The 26,289-nt window shown below is 43.0% G+C and overlaps 1 protein-coding gene across 1 annotated transcript in view; it reads left to right on the forward strand.

The window, feature by feature from the left end:
• LRIG1 (leucine rich repeats and immunoglobulin like domains 1) overlaps positions 1-26,289 on the forward strand; it is a 98,102-nt gene that overhangs the window by 64,549 nt on the left and 7,264 nt on the right. The window contains exons 5-14 of the mRNA XM_085300098.1: positions 541-684; positions 2,927-3,070; positions 4,101-4,238; positions 9,089-9,232; positions 13,390-13,470; positions 18,821-18,892; positions 20,217-20,288; positions 22,457-22,620; positions 24,632-24,952; positions 25,556-25,837. Of these exons, the coding sequence (XP_085156224.1) occupies positions 541-684; positions 2,927-3,070; positions 4,101-4,238; positions 9,089-9,232; positions 13,390-13,470; positions 18,821-18,892; positions 20,217-20,288; positions 22,457-22,620; positions 24,632-24,952; positions 25,556-25,837 (1,562 nt within the window). The remainder of the gene's footprint in view (positions 1-540; positions 685-2,926; positions 3,071-4,100; positions 4,239-9,088; positions 9,233-13,389; positions 13,471-18,820; positions 18,893-20,216; positions 20,289-22,456; positions 22,621-24,631; positions 24,953-25,555; positions 25,838-26,289) is intronic.

Below are 26,289 nucleotides of genomic sequence, written 5' to 3' on the forward strand. Positions count from 1 at the left end.
TCCCATCCAGCTGTTTGCTTATACCAGGAAATATAAAATAATCAGTGTTATAGGTAATAAAATGTGCAAATAATCTGCTTGCATTAAAGTTTGCACCGAAGTTTCTGCTCCTAGTTGTAAGAGGGCATGAGGGCTGTGTGAGAGAGGACTGACATTTGCCTGTTGTCCTGTAAGAATTGCCTCTGTGGGTAACGTGCGGGTCCAAGTAAGAAAGAGTTCTAGGACAGATTCTGATGGAAAAGTCTAAAAAATGGTGAATTGGTAGAGTCATGCTGTGCTGGAATATTCTCCAACTTCTGGCTTCAACTCTAAATTCCCTTGCAAAGTCAGAGGGTATCAAGGAGCTCTCAGGAAGCTCACAGCACTTTTTCACATTCCTCACATGACTCTGGGAAAGGCCCTGTGCTTTTTGTGCAGCCAAAAATCCAATTGATTTGAAGCTACCTCTGTAATTTCATCAGTCTGTCTGGAGACCAACCAAATGCTGATAAAGGGAGATTTCTGACAAAACTGTTCATTTTTCTGCATGATTTATTGCAGCTACCTGGGGAGCAACAGAATCAGCACCCTGGAGCCTGGTGCTTTTGATAGCCTGTCACGGTCCCTGCTAACACTTCGTCTGAGTAAAAACAGGATCACTCAGCTTCCTGTCAAGGCATTCAGGCTGCCCAGGCTAACACAACTGTGAGTAGAAATGTGCGCTTTAATTAAGCTCAGCCACACTTTATGGAGACAAAACATCCCTGGGGATATGCACACCAAATGTCACCCTTCCTTACCCGCTATCTGTAAAACATAGAATAAGCTATTTAACAGTCCTCTGCCAGCACCTAATAAACCCAAAATAAATTAGTATCGTATAACTATTGACTTTTGAGGCTATTCTCTTGATCCAGGTGGGAAGGGGTGGATGGATGCTGCAGCAGACATCAGCATCTTGTGTACTTTACAGCATAAGGCAAATCCATTCCCTTGAAAGCTGTTGGTGTTCTGTGGAGCAAGGGAGGTTTGGGAGATGTGAGTGACAGGCTCAGCCACTATGTTGTTAGGTTTTCAAGACCACACAGGTATCTTTATGTGGCAATAAAAATGCAATGATGGAAGGTTGTTAAACTGTGTGGTGGTGTTTGGGTAGACAGAACAGCACCCTAGATGCTGTTAACACACACATCATTATTGTCCTGCCAACAGTCCCCATGGCAGGAGCTGCATGGAGACACATAGACATCTGCAGCTATAAATACACTTTATGTGTAGATAGTAAGTCTAATAGTTTAACTTTTGCTTCTTCTTTTTCCACTGGGAAAATGGGCCCTTCCTGAAGCCTGTTGCATTCAAAGGACTAACCTCCTCCCTAAGGAGATCTGTTAACTCAAATTCCACAAATGATGGTGGAAGCCAAACCTATAAATGGCAACCTCTTGAGAGACTAATCCTTTGATGTAAGCCATGGTGTGGCTAAGGAATGGATGTACGTTTGTGCTTGTGTATGTGTAGAATTAGCATCAAATATTGAATTGATGATCTTAAGAATCTGTTGCCTCTCAGTTAGAAGTTATTGTCCCTTACGCGAGAGCTTTAATCTACTGGGTTGCAGAAGTGTAATAAAATGAAGGTCAACTCAACCTGTTTCAGAATACAAGTTTCGCTGAAATTTGGAGCATTTGGTACTCTCATATCCCCTCAAGAGTCTCACAGCTGGTTGTTTAACTCTGTAAATAAGTTCTAGTGACTTGATGTGTTGTAGAATTTGTTGTGTACAGTTCTTTTTCTGGCAAAATGCAGTTCATTAATAGCTTAAGAAGTATAATAAGGCAAGTCTTCAGACCTGAAAACATTTTTAATTGCTTGCTTTAACTGCGCTCAACCTTAGTGCAACTTTAATATTGTTTTTATAAGTAGTTAAAAAGTGAGCTTAAAGTTCCTACACCTTCTTCATCTTTTTCAAAACTATTGTTAATGTTGTTGTAGTAGCCAACATTTTGGTCAAAACAAACACTGAATTGAAAACTATCCTTAGAATAGTCCTAATGTGCGAAAAGGTGTTCCATTCAAAAGCTCTATCTTCCACACTAAAGCATTGTGTTGGTGGAGTTTTCTACTAACTATGGAATTGAAATTTCACCTGGCATGCCTGAGTCTGGATCTAGCAATGCATAAGATGTTTGATATGGTAAACCATGCCCTTAAGCCGTGCATACTATTATTCAAAAATAAAAGCATTCCAGAGATTTAGGGTTTTTCGTCTTGTGGCGTTGCTCAGAGGAGAGGGAAAAAAAAAAGAAAAGAAAAAGAAAAAAAAGATGTTTAATAAAGCAAGTTGGAGATTTTCATTCTCGCAAAATCTAAGACTGTCTTATTATTGAGAACAACTTGTTTTAATCTTTATTAGTTTCTTATAGGAAAAGAAGTGAAAGTTTTCAAGGGAACCAAAGGCTGTTCTTTCAAATTTGGACGTAAAATTTGCTTTTGAGCTCAGAGTTCATAGGCATCCATTGTGTCGGAGCACATTTTTACTGGGCTGTTACAGTCCTGTGAAAACAATGGATTGTAAGGGAAATAATGCTGATGTTTAACTTATGATTCAAATGGGGCCTTTGCTTGAGAGAGGATGAAGTGTGAAAATTGATGAAAAGCATAAATGGCTTTAAAAAAACAGAGAGAGAGGAGGGGTGTGGAGGAATTGCCGCACTGTCACTGTTATTTCTTTAGAGTCAGTGTCTGTCCCAGGGTGAGTTTATTTAAGAGATCTCACCCAGCTGACTTCCCTGGCTAGCTCCATGATTGAAAGTTTCCAGTACGCTTCTGCTCTCACTTGGGAACAGTTGGCGGAGGAGTTGTTGGCATTGCTGTCCCTATTGTATGATGCTGATTTTGTGAGAAAGGACTGGGATTTAATATACTTGTATGGTCTTGCTGATTTTAGGGAGCTAAACCGGAATCGCATCCGCCTGATTGAAGGCCTGACATTCCAGGGACTGGACAGCTTGGAAGTCCTGAAACTCCAGCGCAACAACATAAGCAAATTGACTGATGGGGCCTTTTGGGGTCTAGCCAAGATGCAAGTTCTGTAAGTTGGGGAGATGCGTTCTTTTCTCTTAAATGGCCGAGACTTYGTGTGTTATCTTGTCCTTCTGTACATTTTAGCTAGAACTCCACCAGAGACCTGTGCACCTAAGGCTAGTTTTCATGCTTCTTTGCATACCCTGTGCACACAGACCTCTTAAGTGTTGCACCAGCTAGTATGTCTTCTGTTTTGCTGACTCACTCTTTTCTAAAGCTCATTGCCCTAACAGGTGTTCATTAAAAAAGTCCTGTTTTTCAAGCTTTCGAGGTACTGCTTTGTAAATTTAGTGATTTGAACATTCAGTAAAATCTCAGTTGGTCTTTAAATAAAAGCTTATCTGGCTCTTGCAGATGTATTTTGACTGATACATGGAAACTATGTATTGCAGACCTGATTATTATGTCTCTTGGGTTACCTAGAAACCAAGCTGGCTTATCTCAGTGATGTGTTCTTTCCATATGAGAGAGCAAATTGAACAGTCATTCCAGAGAAATGCTTGAAACTTCCAAAGTGATCGGCTTTCAAGTGTATTTCTGAGGTCGCAAGTGATCAAGGCAGCATGTTTCTGGAAGCTGCCATTTGCAACTGAAATGCTGTAGCTGATCAAGATGTGTGCTTGTAACCTCCACAAATACAAACTCAAATGGGACAGTTTAAACCCAGTTTATTTGCAGCGGAGAATAGCCCTGCAGTCACACCTCATTCTTGGGCATTAAGCCCTCAGAATACACCAGTTCAGTAGCTTGTGACTGTGTGACAGTGGCAGAAAGCGTTCTGCCTCTATACTARGAGGAGGTGTGGAAGTGGATATGGCAGGCTGCCATTTACTAAGTGAAAACTTTCTTACACTTTTTGCTTGGATTGTCCTTGAATTTCTCTTCACTTGCTGCAAGTAATGCCCATGCCTGCATTGTATCCGCAGGGGTATGTAGACACATGCGTAGAAATGGCTAAAATCCCAATTCTTGCTGGACCTTCTTAGCATTTGACTAGCGCTGTTGATCTGTCATTTCCTTCTGATTTTTCTCCACAGCCACCTGGAGTATAACAGCCTGACAGAAGTAAACAGTGGGTCTCTGTATGGCCTTTCATCTCTTTACCAGCTTCATCTCAGCAACAACTCTATATCCCGCATGGCTGGATGGAGCTTCTGTCAGAAGCTGCATGAGCTGTAAGTTGGTTTCCATCTTGGTTGGGCAGAATTTGATGCTGGCAGGAAAGGGGAGTGAGAGCTTTTTCCCTTATCACAAGGCCCACAGTACCCACTGAATCAAGCTGTGGAAGTTCARGAGGTGCAGCCTCTAGTGATGCCCTTGTTACTCATGATGTTGTGACCTTCAGAGCACCTGAAAGTACTTTTGCCCCAGAAACAAAGACTAGAACCCTCTAAAAGTATACAGTGCCAGAAGACCTGGAAAGCTTGTGATCTGTGGCTTGCCAGCTCTTTTTCATTAGTTGGTTACAAGACATGCACTGCTTGCCATGTAATAATTACTGTTCAGCCTGAAGGAAGCTTTGCTTTATCCTCTATATTTACAAAGTACAATCATGTTTTTCTACCAGAAGAGATTCTTACCAGAAGACAGAACAGCTTTCCTTGTTTCTCCTGTTTACTCTTTACCCTTCCTGTAGGGCTCAGCTGTTTAAAAGTAAATACACTGGCTTCACTCTCCTGAGATTTCTAGCTGTGAATACAGTTTCTTTGATAAATGAAAAAGAGCCTTGCTGTTGAGGATAGTCCCACAAGGGTGTCTTATGGGTCTCTGGCACTGCTTATTGCCTCTCTGAAGAGACACACATGGATGGTTATAGTATTTACAGAAGTAGCTGTCATCCCCTCAGTGAGACTGTGGACAAATTTACTTTTTTTCTTTTTTGGAGAGCTTTACATGTGTAGTTAGTGGAATGAACTGTAACTCATTCTGCTTGGTGCTTAGAAATCTCTTGTTAAACATTGTTAGGGATTCTTTTTTCCACAAAAAGCAGAACAGTAAAGCAGCCCTGCTTACAGAGGCCTCACTCTGAACTCAAGCGAAAGGTCTGGATCTGCTTTCTCATCTGTGAGTCCCTAGTCTACTGGGGTGTGGATTCAGAAGTAGCTGGACATGACACATGCCTTTCTTTAAGTTTATTGACTGTAAAATTGACATGGCACTGTTGCCAACTGTGATCTTCTGTTGAACCCATTCAGATGTGGGGTGGCAAGTTTTATTGGCACAAAATATGTTTTATAATATTCTTTTTTTTAGGAAAAATACATGTAAGATTGTTTTAATTATATAATTTTTCAAACTGCTCKGAAACTACTCATGCCTAAATGGCTCCTTTGCTTGGTGAGATGCTGTAGACAGCTACATTTCCGTCATGTGCAAGCCACAAGTGATATTTAACTAGATCAAGGCAATGTCAATGCAGAAATTTTCAAGGCAATAAATCAGAATCAGCATTGTGATCCAAGCATGGCCTGCTTAAATCTGAAGTATCAAAAAGAGGGACATCCTTAGATGTCCAAGTTGGATCCTTGGAATAGCCAAACTTAGATCACTGCAATTGTGAAGGCAGGAAAGCTCTGGGAGCCTTCTGCAATTCAGGGATCCTGTATCTAATGTCTGCCTTGACCCTGTATTTCAGCCTGAACTCAGATGGGATGAGCAAGTCCCATCTGCCCTCGCAGAGCTGGCTAACATCAGAATTGTTTTAGGGAGAAGTATGCTTGTCTTTTCTACTTGACCCTGTCTCTGCAAACCCTCATGGTTTAGGTGGGACATTGCAGATGGTGCTGAGCCCATCATATATCAGGTATGGAGTGAGAACTCCTGCCAATAAGGAGTGCTAATGATGAGCTGCTCTGACTTAGAGATCATCCTCTGCAGTAGGTGCAGAAAGCTGATACAGAACTCACTTGCCCTGGTGCAGAATGGAGTAGATTTGGGAAATGCTTGGTGGTGTGAGATGGCAGGAGCCACTGAGGCATGCTTGTCCTGACAAACAGGATTGTGCTAGCATATGAGGCCAAAGATGACATTAGCTGAGATTTGAAAGGCGATTATGTGGGTGTTAGCTCACATCTCTGCAAAATGTTACAAGCTCTTGCAGGTGTTGCCCTTAGGGCAAAGCTGCTGCAGGGAGCCATCAAATACTCACAGCTAGAACTCCCGCAGCCAAAGAGTATTTGTAGGAGAGGTCTGCTATGAAATTGRAGGGTGAGGAAAGGAAGCACTTGATACATCTAGACTGCCTCCATGCACTTACTTGAACGTGTGTGTTTCATTCCTTGTTAAAAGATCCTTGCCTACCTCCGCTATTGCTAAATCTTCTGGGTTTCAGTTATCAGAAAAGTACTTTTAGTGTTGTACAAGAAATGAATTTGAAAGTCTGTGACTGAAACAAGAGAGGTGGCCAGACCTCTGCTCACCTCCGCTTGAGGGAGGAATCAGTTGTCTGAAGAATGAATGTTGGCTCCCTTTGGTTACTGGAAGAAAACATGACCCCAAGTCTCTGGATTTATGTGAAGGATACTAAGGAAAGAAATCTGATGCCTSTCATGGGCATGAGAAAGGGTTGATATTCACCAGTCAGGTACTGAGACATCAATATCCTGGAAAAATCCATGGTGGGAGACAAAAAGTTTCATCAGACATAAATGATGAGTTGGCTTCTGGGTCTTTTTCTTCAAAAAGGTGAAGATGTCTTACTTCATACCTATAGATTGGTCAATGGGAATGAAATGTGTTAGAACATGCACCTCATCCAGAACTGCCTGGCAGCAGGAGTCCCAGCTGTACAGCAGGTTGCTAGTTTAACTCCTTTCTGTATCTGGCTTCTTAACATTACCTCAGACTTCTGGCATCTGCTGTTCATGCTCTTCTCCTGTTTTCTTGCCAGGGCAGAAAGGCTGTGCAGATGAGCCATTTCCACTTGTTTATTCCACTGATTTCTCACTGGTAGATGAGAATCTAGGAGAAGCAGCAAAGGCCTGGTGATTTCTCTCAACCTAGATAATCTGAACTGCTGAGGAGAATGCATTATTTTGCAAAATGGCCTTTCCCATTGGAAGAAGCAGAGACATTATGTGCTGAAGGAAGCCATTGCCAGGTGTTTTAGCTCCTGAAACTTTCCATCTGGTTGTAGCTGTCGTGACAGCCCTCTAAAACCTGCTGCTGTTCATCTGTCTTCAAGTGACATCAGGAAGAACTGAGGGGAACATGCCTTCACCAGTTGTGGCAGGAACTCTTCTGTGCAGAATCAGAGGGAACTATTTTTTTTCTGAGCCCTAGGTTTAGGATTACTTTTGAACACTTTTTTTGTTGTTGTTTGTTTGTTTGTTTGTTTTAAAGCCAAATTCTTTAATCACAGGTGAGGACATAATTTTGACCAGATGCCAGCTCTTCATAACTAACACTACAACTTCTTTAGGACTGAAAGTATGTTGTCCCATGCCTTCTTGAAACTCATTAATCTTTGCTGAATTTTTTCCAAAGCTTGCCCTCTGCCCACTCACACGGCTGAAAGATGGACATTTCATTTGCCAAGTAACTGGCAYTCTGAGTCCTTAGGAGTACGTGTCTGTTTTGACTTAGGTTTTGGCTTTGCAGTAACTTTCATGCAAGCCCTAGACACATTTTTAAGTAGGCTTATTAAAAGGCAGGACTAAAAGAGGAATTTGGAGGTTTGGAACTGGATGAGATTTCTTTTCTTGTTGTCTGCCTGTACAGTGAAGGATTTCAGTACTTGTCCAAAACACCATAACTCTGGCTTTAGAAGAGTTACCAGTGATAACTTCTAATGGGGCTTGTGCTCCCGAGTCACTAGGACATTTTTGAAAATCCTATGCAACTGCCCTTTGCAGAGAGATCAACTTGAGAAAATGTAAGTAGAGGGATGTAGCTGCATGCTGTTCTCCAGGCTGAAAATGAGTGGSCAGTGACTTGCCTGCTGCCATGCCAGGAGATGCTGCCTCATTTGACCAGCTAAGCTGGACGTGAATCAGCAAGGCTGCAGTTTTCCTGCCTGCACAGAAACTCATTGCTTGTTAYGTGAGCTGTCTGCAGTGGCTTGCAGCTTTCCAAGCCCTGCCCTTGGTGGCTAATCTCAAAAGTCTCATCTGCACCTTAACTGGCACTTCCAGTGCCTTTGAGCTTCCAAATTGCAACAGGGGTAGCACTAAATAAATAAATAGATAAGAAAGAATACAGAATGCAAAACTAGAAAGAAAATTAACCCACCAATGTTAGTCCCTTGTACGTGGAGAAGTTTTCAAGCAGAATGTACACTCCGTGACAAAAAGGAGCGAGAGGAAAGGTGGCTTCAACAGATACCTTCTTCCTGTGTGTGAAAGGGAAGTGTTCAATTGCCTTGTGGTGAAATAATTTTGGCTCTCGACCTGGAGGAGCAGGCTGTGGAGACACCCACACCCAGACGCCTGGGGCTTGCTGTGGAAAAGTGCAGAATGATAAGACACCTGAATACAGAAGTCAGGACCCTGCCAAGATCGCATTTGAACTTTGAAATCTTTTTGTTTGTTGTCACTCACAACCTTGCGGGACATGGGGGAGAAGTGGACTGTGTTTTGTTGTAGGCCTCGGAGAGAGTCCAAGCGGGAGTCTGGATTAAACTGAATTAGAACTAAGATCCCTTACGGACACCCACGTGTTAGGTGTTTGGGGTTCCAAGTCCTAACCCAGCTGTTCTGTACTGTTCATGGAGAGAGAGCAGCTTCTCCCAAGGGTAAATGATAGCATTTGTGTTAGGTTATTGCTGTGATTCACTTCTGAAGATGTCTCTCTCTTTGTTCCCTGAACTGAAGACTTGCCTTTAAATGGGTACTGCTCTCCAGGCTGCCCCATGGTGTTCTTTGGCACTATTTGCAGACTGCAGTCTTGTTTCCTAATCRTGCTGTCATGCACCCACCCAGCATACACTGCATTTCATAAGATCGTAATTGGAGGCAGGCAGTGGTTGGTGCAGAGGAGTTTGGAAAAGACTGGTTGGGCTGACAGGGACTGTTKTTTTTCTCCTCAGAATACTGTCTTACAACAACCTTACCAGGCTGGACGAGGGAAGCTTGGCAGGCCTCGGGGGACTGCATGTGTTGCGCCTTAGCCACAACTCCATCAATCATATCGCAGAAGGTGCCTTCAAGGGACTCAAAAACCTACGTGTCCTGTAAGTTGCCTCTAACTTGTCAGCTTCCTTTCCCAAACGATCCTGCTTTATCATTGCTTTGAAGGCCTCTGTCCTCAGCTGCAAACTCCACTATGTGCTGTGCTATCTTAAGCAGCTGTTGTATTTATACCACAATTCAGTGAACTTGCATTTTTTTTAAATAAGAGTAATTCTCAGGAAAGTTATGGCTAGACTGGTCTGTGTGTGTAGGGTGCTTTCAGATCCTGGCYGTAGAGTAAAATTAACAGTAACAGAGAACTGGAAAGGAACTTCTGAATCTAGCCCAGCTGAGCAAAATACCATGAAATTTCAGTCTTTCTTCAGTTAGTGGCAGGACTTCCCTTGCTGTCTCATTTGCTTTAGTGGAAATTCTTAGAAAAGGACTGTTTCTGTCAGGTCACTCTGCACTCAGGAGGTGTAAAAAATAATCCCTTCCAGTGACAACACTATGAAATTTGAATATCATGTTGAGTGCACTACTAGGCATTTTTGCATGCTGTTACTTTTTTATTGAATAATAGATATAAAATCCTTTGCTAAGATGGTAATGAGAAGAAAAACAGCAATGGAAACGCAATGAAATTCAGAGTTCGGGCTTGATCTGATTAGCTTCAGACCAGAAGGATAGCAACACACAAAGCTTCACCCAGTCTTGGGCCCGACTGTGAGAGCAGGAAGCTGCTACAGCTACCATAAGAGTAGTCAGAAGACTTTCTCTTTAATGCAACAGTTGCAGAATTSGGCTCACTTGAGTCATGAGAAGTTCTGTTGCTCTGACTCTTATAATAGCACCTGAAAAGCAAAAATACTTCTGTGCTGTATCAAGAGAGAAGTTTTACATGCCTTCGTGTTGAACACAAAATGATCCATCCRGTGGTGGCTATGACTGTTTATTGTGACTTTTATTTGAAGGAGTTTTCACACTAGTTGGCTTACATAATATAATATCAGGAAATCTGGCACTGGAAATGAGCTTGCTAGTCCAGATACCAGCTTCTAGACATTAGGGCTAGTAGAGACCATTATGTAGACCAGTCTGACATCCTCCAGGATGCCAGCACTACTGTGTTGATCTAGTACACATTTCTAAGCCCAAGAGTTCTGTTAGACTGAAGTACATCTGAGATTGCCTCGGAAACATCAACAGATGGGCCAAAAACTTCTTGTAATTGTCCATTCCTGCGGCTTTGGTGCTTCTCTCTCTCATTTGCACCAGCTGAGCGTCTGGCTACTCTCATCCACTCTCCAAAGACTTGCCTGCTCGGCACTTTTATCTGAAACACCACCAAGTTCTCACAGCCCCTTTTGTAGCACTGTCCAGGCTTCCAGGCTGGTTGTGTTCAGCAGGCAAATTCCTTCAAAAGAAAGAAATGCACTTTGATACTTCCATTTCTTTCAGAAACCCATTATGCTCTGAGTAATTAAAAGGAAGTGAGAACAGAGAGATCTCCCCTTTTTACTTTTTGCAGTACTCTTTGCATCCTACTCATTTCTTTATTGAAGTTCACAGTGGAGGAAGTGACTGGAAAGTGAGTTTGGGTTTTGTTTGCTTTTTCTTTTTCTTTCTTTCTTTCTTTCTTTCTTTTTTTTTTAAACTTTGGCCAAAGCCTTTCAGGCACTGGCCATTCAGAAAGGGGTTTCTCTGAGGCAGCTGTCAGGACCGGAACTAAAGGTTTCCAAAGAAAAATGGAGGGGAAGGGGAGCTGCTAGTTCTCTTTGCTCTGCAGTGAATGTGGAGCCTCTTTTATGTTTAGGGCTGAGGGGGGAGGAGGAGGAGGAGGAGAGAGTGTGTGAGTGAGCTCTAATTTAATAAAGAGAAAGGCCTATTGGGTCCTGCACCTGGTGAAAAAGAGCCGAGCATGCTTTAATTATGGGCTATTGTTGGGGAGCCTTTGGTGGGTGTGAAACTGCTGAAATGTGGAGCTATTCAGATGGAGGTCAGGCCCAGGGACCTGGGAGCACAATGATTAACAAGGCTGCGAGCATTCAAGCTCAGCCAGCCAGAAAGAATAGGAAATTGGCAACAGGGGCTGGGAGAGGAGTTTGAATACAAAGAGAGTTGGGCCAAAATCCCGCGCTCTTTTTTCTCCCCTCTCTGTTTTCATCTGTTTGTTAAAAAGGCTTTTTTTCCTTCTTCTTCTCCTTTCTAACACTAAACCTTTGAGTTGCCTCCAGTAGATCAAGCATAGCAACACGCAATACCATTTTCTTGTTGTTTTTCAAGAACACACACAATGTGTGGCAGTCAGTTAATAAAAGCGTGTGTCAGAGAGCTCCTACAGGCTGTTCCCGCTTGTCTGTATTTGCCTTGTGATCCGGACGACGGCCTGGACCAGAAGCCTGTGGTGGAACTGAACAGGAGAAATGTCCAAGGAGAAAGGGATTAGCCCATTAAAAAAAAAATAAAATAAAAAAAAAAAAAACAAGCAGAAAAACTGACAGTGGCGGGGCAGCCATAAGCAACATGTAGAAAGTTAGCTCCAGGAGGATATACTTGCTGCTGCCGCACGTAGATAACGCTTAAATAAATATCAGCCCATCGAAGTGGCTCTCCTGGACTTGACTCTTATGCCATCACTGCACTATATGTGCCCGCAGTCTGCTGGGATGTTTGGCTTTATCCATCCCCTTGCCAGAGATCACCCCAACATCCACAGTCACACTGGCTAAGGCCGGCATTCCCCAGAGACGTGAGATTCAGGTCTCATGCTGAAGTCAGCTGAGAAACAGGAATTGTGGCTTTTGGCCATCACCTTTCTTTCTGGCCATCCTTAGTTCATGCGCCAAAGCTAAGAAACAAGCAAAGACTGCCATCAGCTTAGGTACTGCGGGCAAAAATCTCAGTCCCATCCTGGCTGAGGAAAACACTGTGAATACTAAAACTGTGGGATTTAATTTTTTATTTCAGTTCTTTTCTTGTGGTTTATTGTGTATTTGTGCCACATACCCCAGAAGCTCCACCATGATGCCCCTGCCTGGGATGCTACAAAATGCTTTTCCTTTTTTGGTCTTAATTTATTTAAACTGGGAATACTGTTGTTCCAACAGTAATCTTCAAAAGGTGCAAAAGGAGAATCTGAAGGTCTGGGGAGGTTATCTGGATGATTTAGTGTGCTTTGTTGGTGGTTTTTACTAGCTTTTAAATCTGAGTGATGTAACAAAACCAACAAGGCCTATTTATTTTTTCTTTCWTTTTACTTAACATTAGAAATGATAAATTTCTGTCTGTGTTACTAGTATTCATTGCTAGCTGGAGTTAGAGCACAGGATTTTTAAACAGACTGTTTAAACAGCTTTGTGAATCTTTTTGTTTGTTCTTTGTGCTTGTTTTTCTTCAGACCCTTTTGACTCTCATAATTGATGGTCAATTTGAAAGCCAAAAGAAGCTAATTCTGAAAAAGGAATTTGTACTCTTTTTGAAAAAAAAAGTGTTTATACAGAGAGTTAGACTTGTGTAGTCATGATAGTACTTTTTTTTGCAGAGGTTTCAAGTTCATTGCCAGAAAAAATTACAGCTTCATAGAAAATAGACCAAATAGTGTTCTGAAAAYATAGGTATATACAAATACATGTATACATGGGAATAGCCAAAGTTATCTTAATGATTGTAGCATTTAAGGGCAACTGTTAAACCTTTGTACTTCAGATTTAATACATTTTCTTTTGAATTGAGTGATCAAGTGAAGAAGAAACTTTCTCTCATTTGCCTTCAGTGGTCACCATCTACCCTGCAATGAAATTTTACTGTCAGAGACTTGGATGATGATCTATGTGGACTCCTGTTTTCTTCAGTTCCTTCAATTTAATTTAGGGACTTCATTCTTTTTCCTCCTATTTGGATGCACAGAATTAGAAAAGGACTCAAATCAACTCAATTTTTAAATCTGCTGTTAACTCAGAAACGTAGAACTTTAAAGCTATGGAAGAGCCAGGGCTCTTTTTGGAATGCACCATCTCAGTGAGTTGGTACAGGAAAGGTGATTAGTGCTGCTATGCTGCAAGACTCAGCTTTTTTTTTTTTTTTTTTTTTTTTAATAACTGTCAGGAGAAAATGAGAAACTCTTTGTTAGCCATTCTTAAACTGTCTGTCTTTTGTTCTTAACGATGAGCCTAGGATTAAGACACTGATTGTGAACTCTCTGTCCTCCTCTCCTCAGGGATCTGGACCACAACGAGATTGCAGGCACAATAGAAGATACCAATGGAGCTTTTACGGGCCTAGAAAACCTAAGCAAGCTGTGAGTATCCCTGATTTCAAAGTTGTGCTGTGTGCCTGTGTGGGAGTGGATCTCTCCCCTCCTGTGCAACCTTWGAGGCTCTTTAAAGGAAGTCTCTTGCTCCTTTTGGAAGAAGTTAAAAATCCCCAGCAAAATCTGAGACATGGTAGTTTTTCAGCCTCACTGCAGCAGTGTGGAGGTGGTTATCAAGCACTCATGTTTCTAAGCCAGTGGAACAGTTCTGGGCCTTTTAGAGCAATAACCAGTCTGTCGCGTACTGTAGTTCACAAACGTAGGATAGAAAAACTTAAGATGTTTTCAGCACAACCATCATCTATTTCCCAAAGCAGACAGCAAGGACAAGAAAAAATAACTCTTGTAATCTTCAGCAAACCACTGATTGATGCAGCAACTAACAATAAACATAAAAGAAAAATCATACCATTTCCTGTTACAACAGAGCACTGAAGCAGGATTCATTTCTGTGGGATACTCTGTCTGAGAGTGATCTTTTGGGCTTGTTTCCATGTGCAGTGACAATAAAAGGCACCATGGGGCATAGACTCTTAAAGAGATAAAAAGAAACCTAAGGCAAGCATGCGCCTTGCAAATGTTTATAGCTTGGTTGGCCTTCACAAGTATTTTCACATTGCTCTGTTCTTGTTTGTTTTCTATTTGAAATACGCTGTATAAATCAAGTCTGTTAGAGACATCTCTGATGGCTTGTGACAAATCGGGAGTCTCTTTCTAATCATTACCTCTTGCCTTTGTCGAGTTCTCACCACCCCCCATCACGCTGTCTCTGATGCTGAGATGGCACAGCTAGAGGTGCAGTAAAAGTACCTCGATGGATAGCAGATGGCTAGAATGAATCCTAGCAGGCGGCATATTATCGTTCTCTCATTAGAGATTCCTGGAGGAGTGGGAAGAGGAATAGCAGRATTGGTGGGGACCTAATGCTAAGGTGGAGTAGACCTAGATGGCTTTTGATCATTGTTGAGGGGAGTCATTGGATCAAAGGAGAGGGGAACCAAKTTGTAGTTGCAAGTAAAGTGAGGCAGAAAAAGGCTTAAGGACAGGGCTGAGTCAAATAGTGAGGTAGAAGGTAAGTGGGATGGAGAAAGGCTGGTAGGAATTACTGTGTGTGTGAAGTAAAGAAATCTTCACGAGTTCCTTGAAAAAAAGCCAGAAGAGACAAATGTGGTGGGTGGYAGTCCCTGGCTGATGTTATCAGTTTTCAGTGTCTGAAGAAACCAGTGAAATAGTGTGAGCAGTTGAAGGGACAGTGGAGCAGAGACTTTGCCTGGAGMGATCTGCAGGCAGTAGGATTGTCTGAAAGTAGCACTACTTTGACAAGGGAGACAGTAGAAGACGGGAGCAGAAGAGAGCTGTCTGGGTGCCACTTCTGCTATTGGGCATTCCTCAATCGTGGCCATGGGTGTGGGAGCAAGAACAGAAGTCTCAAGTGATCGAGACGTGTTAGAAGTGCTGGGCATAAACAGCAGGAGAGAGGTGAAAAGCTAGAGGAGACGGCAATGAAGGAAAGAGTTCACCAAAAGGACTGATTTAGCCATTGGGAGAGAGGAGCCCTGAGCTGGGGTCAGACAAGAGGCCGGGGGATAGAGCAAGGAGCAGGAGGTAGGAACGGAGCAGCAGCAGCCTGCGGGGCTGTGTCAGAGCTCTGGATGGAGCAGCTATCGCTCACTGGTGAAGCAGCAGCAGCCTGATGACATACCTGGCAGAAGGAACAGCTTCAAAAAGCAGCTGGTTTTGCCTGCCATTAGCGGGGAACGTGACAAGGACTCTTGCAGGTCTGAAGACAACCTGGTTTACATCTCCCTTCAACTCTTTGTCCTCTGCTTTCCACTGCACGTGGCCTTGGGCCAGTGCTAGGTCTGGTTGAGCACAGAGAGGGTCGTGTTCCCGTGGTTTGTGTGGGAACATTGCAGCGAATTTTGTAGCCTTAAAGAGCGTGTGGGTCCCTTTGGTCTCTGGCAGGCAAGAGGCGGCTTCATTACCAAAGAGAGCGAACCTGCCGTGGGACAGAGATGTTGCTAGTTCTGCTCCTGCTGAGATCATTCATTTTTGGTCAGAATGGGAGTCTGRGAAAAAAACTCAGAATATGAGATTATTTCATTATATTTTTTGAGGCATTTTTGGGATKCTTAAGAGTGTTCACTGTTAAAGGGATCTACCAAGGTCTGTTTTAGCTCMTCAGGATTTAAATCACAAACTTGCAATTTCATCTAAAGCTGAAGTGAATGTCATTCCTGCTGGCAGGGCTTTTTTCTTAAATTAAAATAAAATATCGGCTTCTACAGAGAACTTTTCGCTGCCTGTGTTTAAACCGTCAATGGTTTTAAATGCATTAGCATACACAAAATAAATGGGCACTTCAGAGGAGACCTTCCAATGAATTAATAATCACCTCAGCTCTGTGGAGATTGCCTTAAAAGCTGTTCCCCTTTGATCTGGCACAGATTAGCCTCTGAAAGGATTTAGCAAGGAGAGTGTTGTTCGTTGTAATGAAGGTGTTAAACTGAGAGGTGGGGAGGCCAGTCACTTTAGCCTTCTCTAAATTATATATGAAGCTCTCCAGGATGGAGAGTGCAGACTTAAATTAAAATGTTGCTTCAAGAAAGAGGGAGTCAAGAAGCAGCGAAGCATAAAAAGCATCAGTGGAATGGCTGGGGAACAACCAGTTTCCTAATTACTCAAGCTGCTAAATGTAACCAGTTTTCTGATGGCTCACTCAGTGACTGAGATCTTCCTGCAGGTGCAAAACTGGCCCAAGGAGAAAATGCTGCTTTCTAATGAATTGCGTGCCTAGCGTGTAATTACACTTATGCAATTACCAGGAGAGCATGCTTGTGCCTAACTGCCTGCAGTGGAGGAGCTTTCACGAGTGCAGCAAGCGGCTCCGTGCGGAGCTGCATACCGCCGCGTTTGCATTCCAGAGTGCCACRTCCCTTTGAAGGGGGCCGCTGGGCTTGAACCATTTCAGCAGCAGAGCAGTGGTTGTTTGAGATTTGAAAGGCGTAATGATTTTARTGAGTTTGCTGGGCACAGAGTTATTATCAATGTTATATATTTCTCGTATAAACAACTGTAAATTTGGACTCACCTATACAAATGATGTACACATGTATCTGTTCATATGCCTGGACTTATTCCTTACCTCTGGACAGATAGGTAAATATAGATATATATCTCTAGAACATAGATAGAATTGGATAGAATCCAATATTCAGAGTCCAATATCCATTGTAAACAGCACACAGTAATCTCCAATTACTAAATCAGAGCTCARCATAACACCCTCGTTTAGGAACATGGCTCTGTAAATGAGTATATATGGATGCAGCCTTATGACCAGAGTTTGCATATAGTAAATTATTTACAGTATTCATTGTGCTCAGAGAACATGTGATCCTGATATTGTAAAAGAAGGACTTTTCAAGCATTCATTAAAACAAGATATCTTTAACTAAATGACGGGCTTCTCTCCCCTTGCATGCATCTTTTGGTGCTTGGGTATACAGCCGCATACTCCCATGTGATAAACAGGACTTTGATGCTGTAACAAGGAGCTTGGTAAAACTCACTGTAGACATGTGGAATATTGTCTATAAAACAGGTTGCAACTATCTGGAGCTTTTATCAGCCACTGGCATGCCTACAATAGCTGTCTTTACTCTCATCTCAGATCAAATAGCTAAGGAAGGAACTCTCTGAAGATTCAGCTGTGGTTTCATACTAAGTGATCCCTCTCCATAAGAAAGGGCTACRAGCATGTGTCTCATGGTGGAGGCTGGGAGTTAGTTTTGCCTGAGACAGAAGCTCACGACTGTGCTTTGGAGCTAGCTATTTTGTGGAGAGAAAAGCTAAGAGCAGTAATTTGTTTCTGATTAACCATGTGACACAAAGTTACCATGACACTGGATATTAGCCAGCTGCGGGCTGTGGTGCGGCTGAGAACGGGGCGATGGGATGTCTTCGCCACCGTCAGACAGACCTCTCTTTGTTGGGCATACAATGGGCTTGCCTGGGCAACCAGGAGAGAGGTACRGTGTTGTACAGCTTCAGCCAGCTGGATGTACTTCAGTTTAAAATAGTAATAGGATCATTTGCTCTTGGAAGAATAAGATTTGAGGCTYTGGAGCCACAGACCCTTTTGTACAGAGCTAGAAGGATCAGGGCTTTCACACCCASTTATCTGCTGGAATGGTGGCTGCTCTGGTAGTACCTTTGTCAGGGCAAACTGATCTGGTGAGGACCACCTACAATGGTCCTCATGGCATCTAGGTTGCACCCTATATTTGAAGGCAAAATTTTGAAGCAAAACATAATACAGCACCGGATACTCCAGATTTTACGCGAGTTGTTAGTAATGAGTTGGGTTGGGCGCAATGTGAAGCAAGCGATGATAAAAGATGCACTTGGAAGATAATCCGTATACAGAGAGAACTCAGGGAAGGAAAAAAAAGCCTAATTAATGACATTGGCTGATGTTTTATTAAAACATCTGATGAGACCATCCATTTTTTATGAACTCTGCAACTGACCACTGGTCAGGATTTATAGAAAATTGTTACTTTGCAAATACCAGCTGGGCTGTGATCCCACCAACTGGCTTTTGGCTATTGATAGTCCCTCTCGTTTGCTGCTGCCCAGCATTACCTGCTGATTCAGAGGAATGCTGTTGAGTCATGGAGGAGTAAGCACGCTCTCTGGGCATTACCTTTCTTCTTCTTCCCTTTGCCCCTTGCAATTCCCACTCTGCTGTTATTTATTGCATTATATTACTCTGYGATGATATTTATAAAAGGCCAAGGCAGGAAGTCAGCACTCCCTTCTGTTAGGTGCTGTATAAACATGTGGCCAAAAGACAGCCCCCAGCCCTTGGTATGTGGATATCCATTCAGGCCAAGGAATAGGGAATAAATTACTTCTCTTTTACTATCTGGGAAGAAGGCAGAAATGAAAAGTGTTGCAGGGAGAGCTCAGAATCTTGTTAAACTGTCATTGCACTTAATCCTGTCCACAGCCAGCCTTCAAAGAATAGAGGGGACCTTCTGTTACTCAGCAAGCTAGTTTCCAAGTACTGGAGTAAACCTGCCTTTTTACATGATACGGCACATTTCCTTTCATGCTGTCATCACTCTTAAATTCAAATACAGATAAAAGGATTTAATTTCAGGAGCAGGAAAATGAATGTACTTCAACCTCCTTAATCTCTGTGCAGTTCAGATTTCCTGGGCCTTACACTGAGTACAGATACAGCCACACTAATTGTGCTCTTTCTTTCTTTCTCTCCCCCTCCCCCCATTTTCTTTCTGTTTATCTGGCACTGGATGTTTGGAAACTGCAGAACACTGTTTGGAAACAAGATCAAGTCGGTGGCCAAGAAAGCGTTCTCAGGGTTGGAGGCCCTGGAGCACCTGTGAGTAACCCACCATGCCTTGGAGTTTGGGAAGGGGGGTCTGCCAAAAGTAGCTGCTTGAGAGATCTGCTAGCAATTTAATAGCAGCTTTGTAAACTGAGAAGTTAGTCCATTTGTGGGGGCCACCTGCTTCCTTCTCATTATAAGTCTGCCTCAACTTTGGCCTTTTTTTGTGCCAGGAACAAACTTAGAGAACATATGGCAAATCTGCGTGCTCTTAATTTTTTGATTTGTACTTGGATAAATATCGCCTTCACTTGCACATTGCTACTTTGCAGGCTGTTCGTAGAGAAAATCTACTATTTCAGACATAGCCCTCTCTCCTCCTCCTCCCTTGCCTCAACTTCCTCCTAAATCTAGACTCTGGTGATGACACATACTGCAAATGACTGCTTAGGATACAGGCACCGAACATCCCCATTCAGCACAACTGCCTTAGAGCGATTTGCAAGAAGTAAATTTTGGCTGCTGCTGTGTATTTTTTTTTTCTGTGTGTCCCAAGGCTGATGACTGCAGCAGTGATTCATGAATGGCTTCCGTTCGGAATTAAGACAAGTTAAAGTATATGTGATTTTGTTCTGGATGTTTTATGGGCTGTTGATCATATGAATGTTACGGTCACTGAGAGCATACTGAAGGGATAGGACTGCCTGACTAGGGGGGTACATTCGCAGATAAAACCTCCCTTTTTAACGTTGTACTGAGATTTCCTCTGCAAGCGTGGCTGGCATTTGTCTGTGCTGCACTTCGCTTATGATACRTAAGCCCTAAATCTGACACCATCCTTTCTTTAGAGAACAAATGAATTTTTCAGTTAGCAATAGCTGTGAGAGAAGTTTTCAAAAATACCTTATTTTTGAAACATTGCAGTGTTTTCCAACAACAACAGTATCCTCTCAAAATCATGTTCAGGTGACTTTGCAGATGCCGTTTAATGCAAATATTGCCCATCTATCTGTTTGCTGAAGGTCCAGGCCATGATGAGGTACTCATGGCTGTCTGTGATTATCGAAGGGGCTGAGGAATTTCTGAGCTAGGGAGGATTAGGGGTAGCTGAGACTGCGAAAGTGCAGCAAAGATAATGGGGTATGGAATGACTTAGTGACATATTCCCATACTTTTTGTTGGTTAACTGTGTTCAGTATTGTTCAATATTAAGTTCCATCATTTTGTGGAATGCCATTTCTATGAGCTGCAAGCACATATGGCCCTAAGAAGGAGCTACCATATCATCTGCTACTTGAGTCATTGCTTAAATATGGAGAGATTTCTTCACAGCCATAGCAGCCCTTTTGTTCAAACTGCCTTTGCTTGTGTTCTGCAGGAACCTTGGAGATAACGCCATTCGCTCTGTTCAAGCAGACGCGTTTGCTAAGATGAAGAGCCTGCAGCAGCTGTAAGTTATTAGACCGTACACCCCATGAAAGAGGCAGGGATCTTTCTTGCTCTGGACATGAGAAGTAGCACATTGTTTCCAGTGGGGTGTTATTCACATTATCACTCATTTATTTCCTCCTCTCYCCTCTCCTCCTATGCAGGATATTTTTACACATGAGTAGATGTCACAGGAACATCTTGCATTTAATAGTGAGTGAAATTAGATCATTGGAACAGGTTCTTCCAGCAGGTTTGCATCTGTGCAGTTATTCATCTCCGCTCAGGAAGTCCAGCMCTGGTCCTGTTAGCCATCTCCTTCTCACACTTTGACTGATTTAATTCCCAGTAGCCCATCTGCTCCTCTGCTGTACCTATGTTTAGGGTTTGCATACAGTACTGACATTTCAGTGATAAGCACCATTTGAACTGGATCCACTTGTCATCCAGCCTTCTGGTATAAAAATACGGGTGTGTTATCAGAGCTACTGCTTGTGCTCCAGGCTGGGGCTCTGCACTGTTATCAGACACTGTTTCCAGTCCTGCCTGGTTTCCTTTTCTCTTCTTCTCCATAAATATTTAATCTACTGTCTGTGCATTGCTGCACACTGGAGTGGTGCACCATGTCTGTGGAGCAAGAATTCACGCATTTAGTACTTGGGTCAGATCCAGATTCTTTTCCTGACWTTGGAGATGGGAATTGAGGGTCGCTGTTAACAATGCCACTTACTAACAGTGACTATGGAATAAGATAGATGTTGCATGTCCACTGTTAGTTTGATCGCTTTTATCTGTTGAAGCAGAATTAAGCGAAAAGCCTCTGATCCGGTTAGAGGAAGAGCTTGTGGGAATCCAGATCTTGGGAAGGAACCTTTATATCATGGGAAAGTTGGCTTTCAGAGATGACATAYACATGCAGAATGTATTACACCAAAGTGTTAAATACTGAAAGTTTCTCTGAGCTTTCTCAGCTATATCTGTCAAATATCTTAGGGACAGCTTACCCATCTAGACTAGCTAATTTCAGACTTCCAGATTTCCCAATGTTTTCAGGCAGAAAAATGGGAGATACACATCTTCCTATAACACAGTGTTGGAATTGGGATTCTGCTGTGCTCTTGATATCCTGCTCTTGTACAACTTGCAGTATTGCAGGATGGGACTTCTCTGTTGGTGATGATTTTTCCACAGTCTCTGAGGCCCTTCACATTCAATTTCAGGGATCAGACTAGATTTTTCTAGGTTTTTGGACCAAACCAGACCAAAGTCTGAATTCCCTGTTGGTGTATACTTGTAGTTCTTCACTGGTTTCAGAGCTATGCTGAGAAACAGTTTGGCCCTGCATATTTAAAAAAAAATAAACCCCTGAGGCTCCCATTTAATTTGTCCCCTTTTCAAAGCTCTTTTCTAAACAGAAGATGCTAAGTTACTAGTAGGATACTAAGAAATGTTTTTTTTTTTTTGGTTTTGCTTTCCAAACTAGTCACTGTTTATATTGGGGTTACGCAAATGTCTTTGGTCATTTCCCCTTCACTGGTTCTGTACTGGTAGTTAACCAATAAACACAACATCTGTTATCCCTCTTACCCCTGATGATGCTTGTTTGCTAACATCTCCCCTGGCGAAGGAGGACAGGGCCTTCTCCATTTACTTCCTTATTATTGGCCACTGAGGTAACTAAAGGTCTTGGGGAACTTCTTGGCATTCTCTTAGTCTTCAATCATTAAGTCCTGAATTCAGTCCCCACCAAAGAGACTCAATTCTGCAAGGGCAGAGAAGGAACATGTGTAGTAATTAGAGGTGAGAAACAGGAKTAGCATTCATGATTTTTAATGTGCCTCTAATGCATGAGTTTTTTGTGGACAATCTGCCTCAGTTTCCCATATCTAAGCCAGGGATGACCTTGCTTATCTGCTCCTTGAGATCACTGTAAAAGTTAATCATAAAGCACCAGGAAGTATCATTGGAGTACAGGATTAGACTGCTCTATGTGGAGATGAAATGCTATTTAAACATGTGACATATTTAGCATCATTAGTTTTGTGCCTAGAGGACAACCCTGCAGTCCTCCTTTCCTTCCGCCCATGCTGGGAGGAAGGAATGTGAATAACTTGAAAGGGCTGTGAACTTTCCAGCCGCCTCTCTGTGCAGGAATCACAGCAGGCTTGTATTGGTTTTGTTTCCCTGCAGCCATATAAACAGCGACAGCTTCCTCTGCGATTGCCAGCTGAAATGGTTGCCCCAGTGGTTAGTTGAGAAGGAGCTGCAGTCCTTTGTGGTGGCCACCTGCGCCCATCCCGAGTCACTAAAGAGCAAGAGCATTTTTGCTGTGCTGCCAGAAAGTTTTGTGTGTGGTAAGTCTTGCTTGTGTGTTTTGAGGTTGTATGAAGGGCAGGACTCACTTGGGAAACATTTTCTTTGACTACTAGCATGTTATTACGAGACAGTTTCTGTTTTGTTTTGTTATTCAGTGGGATCAAAGCAAACCCAAGCCTACATTTTAAAAATTTGTCATTGGCTACAATTTATTTCCCACCAAAACCACATAGTGCATTGCTTGCATCTAGTATATTCCTTACAGGGCTCCCTGAGTATTAAATCAAAAGGGACTAATGGTTGTTCCAGTTCCAAATTGGGCTGCACAGCTGCACAGAGACTTCCGCAGTCCTCTCAGTTTGATATTGCTAGGACTGCAGCTATAAATTTTTCACACTGCAGCATTAGGAGTTTATGCTGTGACTTTTTGTTCATCTTTTCTCCCTCTTGCAAACAAGAACAAAGGGTTAAAAAAAAAATAGAGGAGGATCTCTCCATTACAGCTCTTTTTACTCACCAGTAATGTATTACATACAAAGCAAACAACTGCTAACAGTTGCATTTTGCGATCTTATTTTTTCTCCTACTGCTATTCTCTCATGCAGACAGCAGCTACAGCTGTTTTCCCACCTCACACTCACTCAAGCATTGTTTCTGCACTTGAGCTGTGGTTGCCAAACAGCTTTACTAAATACCAAACACACACAAACACATGCCACTTCACTAATAACAAAAGAAACATAAATGATCAGAGGAAGCCAAAGTCGTGTTGCTCATGCATCCAACTTCGAGGCAAAATAAATGCCTGCTTTTGGAAGCTCTGTCTGTGATGCCAGMCAACATGGATTCTAGGTGGAGCTGCACATGGCTGTTTGATGGAGCCCAAATACGTTTCTGAAATACCTTTAATTCAATTGAATGTATGATTTGTATTGAGAACTGAGCAAAGGATTTGCTCCAGCTGCTGTCCCATGTCCATCTCTAACACAGAGTCCCAGCGCTGCCTAGGTGGCCTCCCTCTTAGTGAGTGTAGGGAGGGTTACCGCATTCATCTGGAAGAAAAGATCATGATGGCTTGATCCCCACAGCAACATCACAAAATGAAGACAGCTTTGCTGCTCCGATGCCTGCCAAGTCCTCCAGGCACTAGTACGCCCGGTTCCAGAGGCCTGGCTGTTTAATTAAACCTTAGTCAAATATTAAATTACACCATTTGTAGAAATCTAATAAATGAATCTGCTTGGAACCCTGCTAAAAACAACAGTCTTCCTAGGCAGAGGGAGAGCGTGCAAAGCTTTCCACACTGGATGGGTGACAGGCAAATACAGCTGCTTCTGCACTGGCAGTGCATGCTGCAGTTACTCTGCTTGTGAGCAGTCATCCCTGGAAAGTGGGTAAGTGCACTGCAGCCCTTTGGTTTGAGCGTCCCACTCTCTTCCCTTCTGCTTCAGGCAGGTCTGCAGGTGAAGTTGCAAGTTCAGTATTGCTCTTTATGCATGGGTCACACAGGGAAGGATGTTTTCTTTAGACCATAGTATCTCTTTGAGGCCCAAGTTCAATGGCAAAATTCAGTTGTGTTTGGATGGTAGATCCATACGCTGTACACTTATAGTCCTGATGACTCCCTCAAAGTGCAGGGAGACTCATTTAGTCTTAGATTTTTCTCACTTAACTGGACACYGAACTGAGGGGGCTAATTCAGGAATATAAAGACAGGCATTTTGGTGAAGAGAGCTAGGCTTTTTTTTCAGTGTCCCTGGTCTCTAGGTGACCATCTCACTCCACTGATCAAAGAGGGAACCAGACTCCTAGTTCAGACCAGCCACTCAGTGGAGTTGTSTGTGGCATATCTGTACTGTAAAGCCAGTCCTGAAGGTGAAGTGCTTTGCAAGAGCAAGCTGCTCTTCTCTTGTGGACAAAAGTGGATGTAAAAGCAGATGTATAGCGATGTCTTTTACTTATGCACTGCTCATTTGTCATTACATCTTCTTGCTTGTTCCAGTTCATCCTTACAGTCAAGGACTAACTATGCCTGTTGTTTTCTCTTAGATGATTTCCCCAAGCCCCAAATCATCATCCAGCCTGAGATGACAGTGGCTGTCCTTGGGAAGGACATCCGTTTCACCTGCTCAGCTGCCAGCAGTAGCAGCTCCCCCATGATGTTTGCATGGAAGAAAGACAACGAGATGCTGCGCAATGCTGAGATTGAGAACTTTGCACATGTGCGGGCAAAGGATGGTGAGGTGATGGAGTACACCACCATTCTGCACCTCCGGCATGTCACCTTCACCCATGAAGGACGTTACCAGTGCATCATTACCAATCACTTTGGCTCTACCTACTCCAACAAGGCCCGACTCACTGTTAATGGTTAGTAGAAAACTACTTTCTAGTTACTTTCCTGCAATTCCTTGAGAACCTGTTTTTGGCAGGCAGTCGCTCCTGAGGGTCCATTCCTGATGATCAGACRCTCCTAACCTCCGCACACTAGCCACTTGAATCTCAGTGCATTCTGGAAGACACTATGTGACGAGCACACGCCAGCCTTGGGATGGCTGCTCTCCAGCCAAGCACTTTTGCAAGTTGTCCCTAAGCATGAGTCATTCCACTGGCTTCAGCCATTCACTTTGGCTATTCCAGTAGAGTCTTTGCCCATAGGAATGGAGATCAAAAATTCTCTGTAGGAGGGATAATGGCTTTTGTTTCCAGGTTAATCACAGAGGACAATTAGCTTTGATCTTAATGCTAATGATTCCAAGTGTGGATGTCTTGGACACTGTAGACAAGTATGTGCTATAGAAATACAGGATCAGTCTCCAACAGCTTAGATACAACTTGCAAAAGCAGCTTTCTATGCTATGGGTAATGTTCATGCTTGTCCTCTATCTAGGAAGATAAGCATGTACAACTGTCCAGAGATGGGATTTTCTCTATGGAATTATTTGTCCTTTTTTTCTTATTTTTCTGTATCAGTGTTACCCTCATTTATCAAAACTCCCCACGACATCACCAGCCGGACAGGGACAACAGCACGGCTGGAGTGTGCAGCTGAAGGACACCCCACTCCACAAATTGCCTGGCAGAAAGATGGTGGCACCGACTTCCCTGCAGCTCGAGAACGCCGCATGCATGTCATGCCTGATGATGATGTCTTCTTCATTACTGATGTGAAGATAGAAGACATGGGTGTCTACAGCTGCACAGCACAGAACTCTGCAGGGTCTGTGCTTGCCAACGCCACCCTGACTGTACTGGGTAAGGTGCCTTGGTTCCCCTGAGAAACCAAGAGATCCAGAAGTGAGAACTGGAAGGGAGTTCTGCTCAGGCTCTTTAGCAGTTAGAGATACACAAATGGAACATGGAGACAGTGCTCTGCTTTAGTCTTGTTTCATGCTTTTATACTGTGATTAACTAATGAAAAATACCCTGCTAATTAAAAAAAGGAGTTAAGTCACATTTCCTTTTCAGCCAGGGAAACCCCTCCAACCATGCTATTTCCTGCCTGGGAAAATCACTTCAAAAGGAAATTGCACTCCACCTCTCTTGCCCAACCCAGTTATTGATATGTGTCAGCACTTACACCTTGTCCTAGGGTTTTTTTTTTGGTGGGAAGACTCACACAGACAGGCAAAGGGAAGGCCTCAGTTGTGCATGTTAGATCATGAGTCTCAGCTGTTGTGGCAAGGCCACCATTCCCCTGGGTGCAT

Source organism: Rhea americana, unplaced genomic scaffold (genome assembly GCF_003343005.1).
Source record: "Rhea americana isolate MKP2758 unplaced genomic scaffold, rheAme1 scaffold_16, whole genome shotgun sequence".
NCBI classification, from domain to species: domain Eukaryota; kingdom Metazoa; phylum Chordata; class Aves; order Rheiformes; family Rheidae; genus Rhea; species Rhea americana.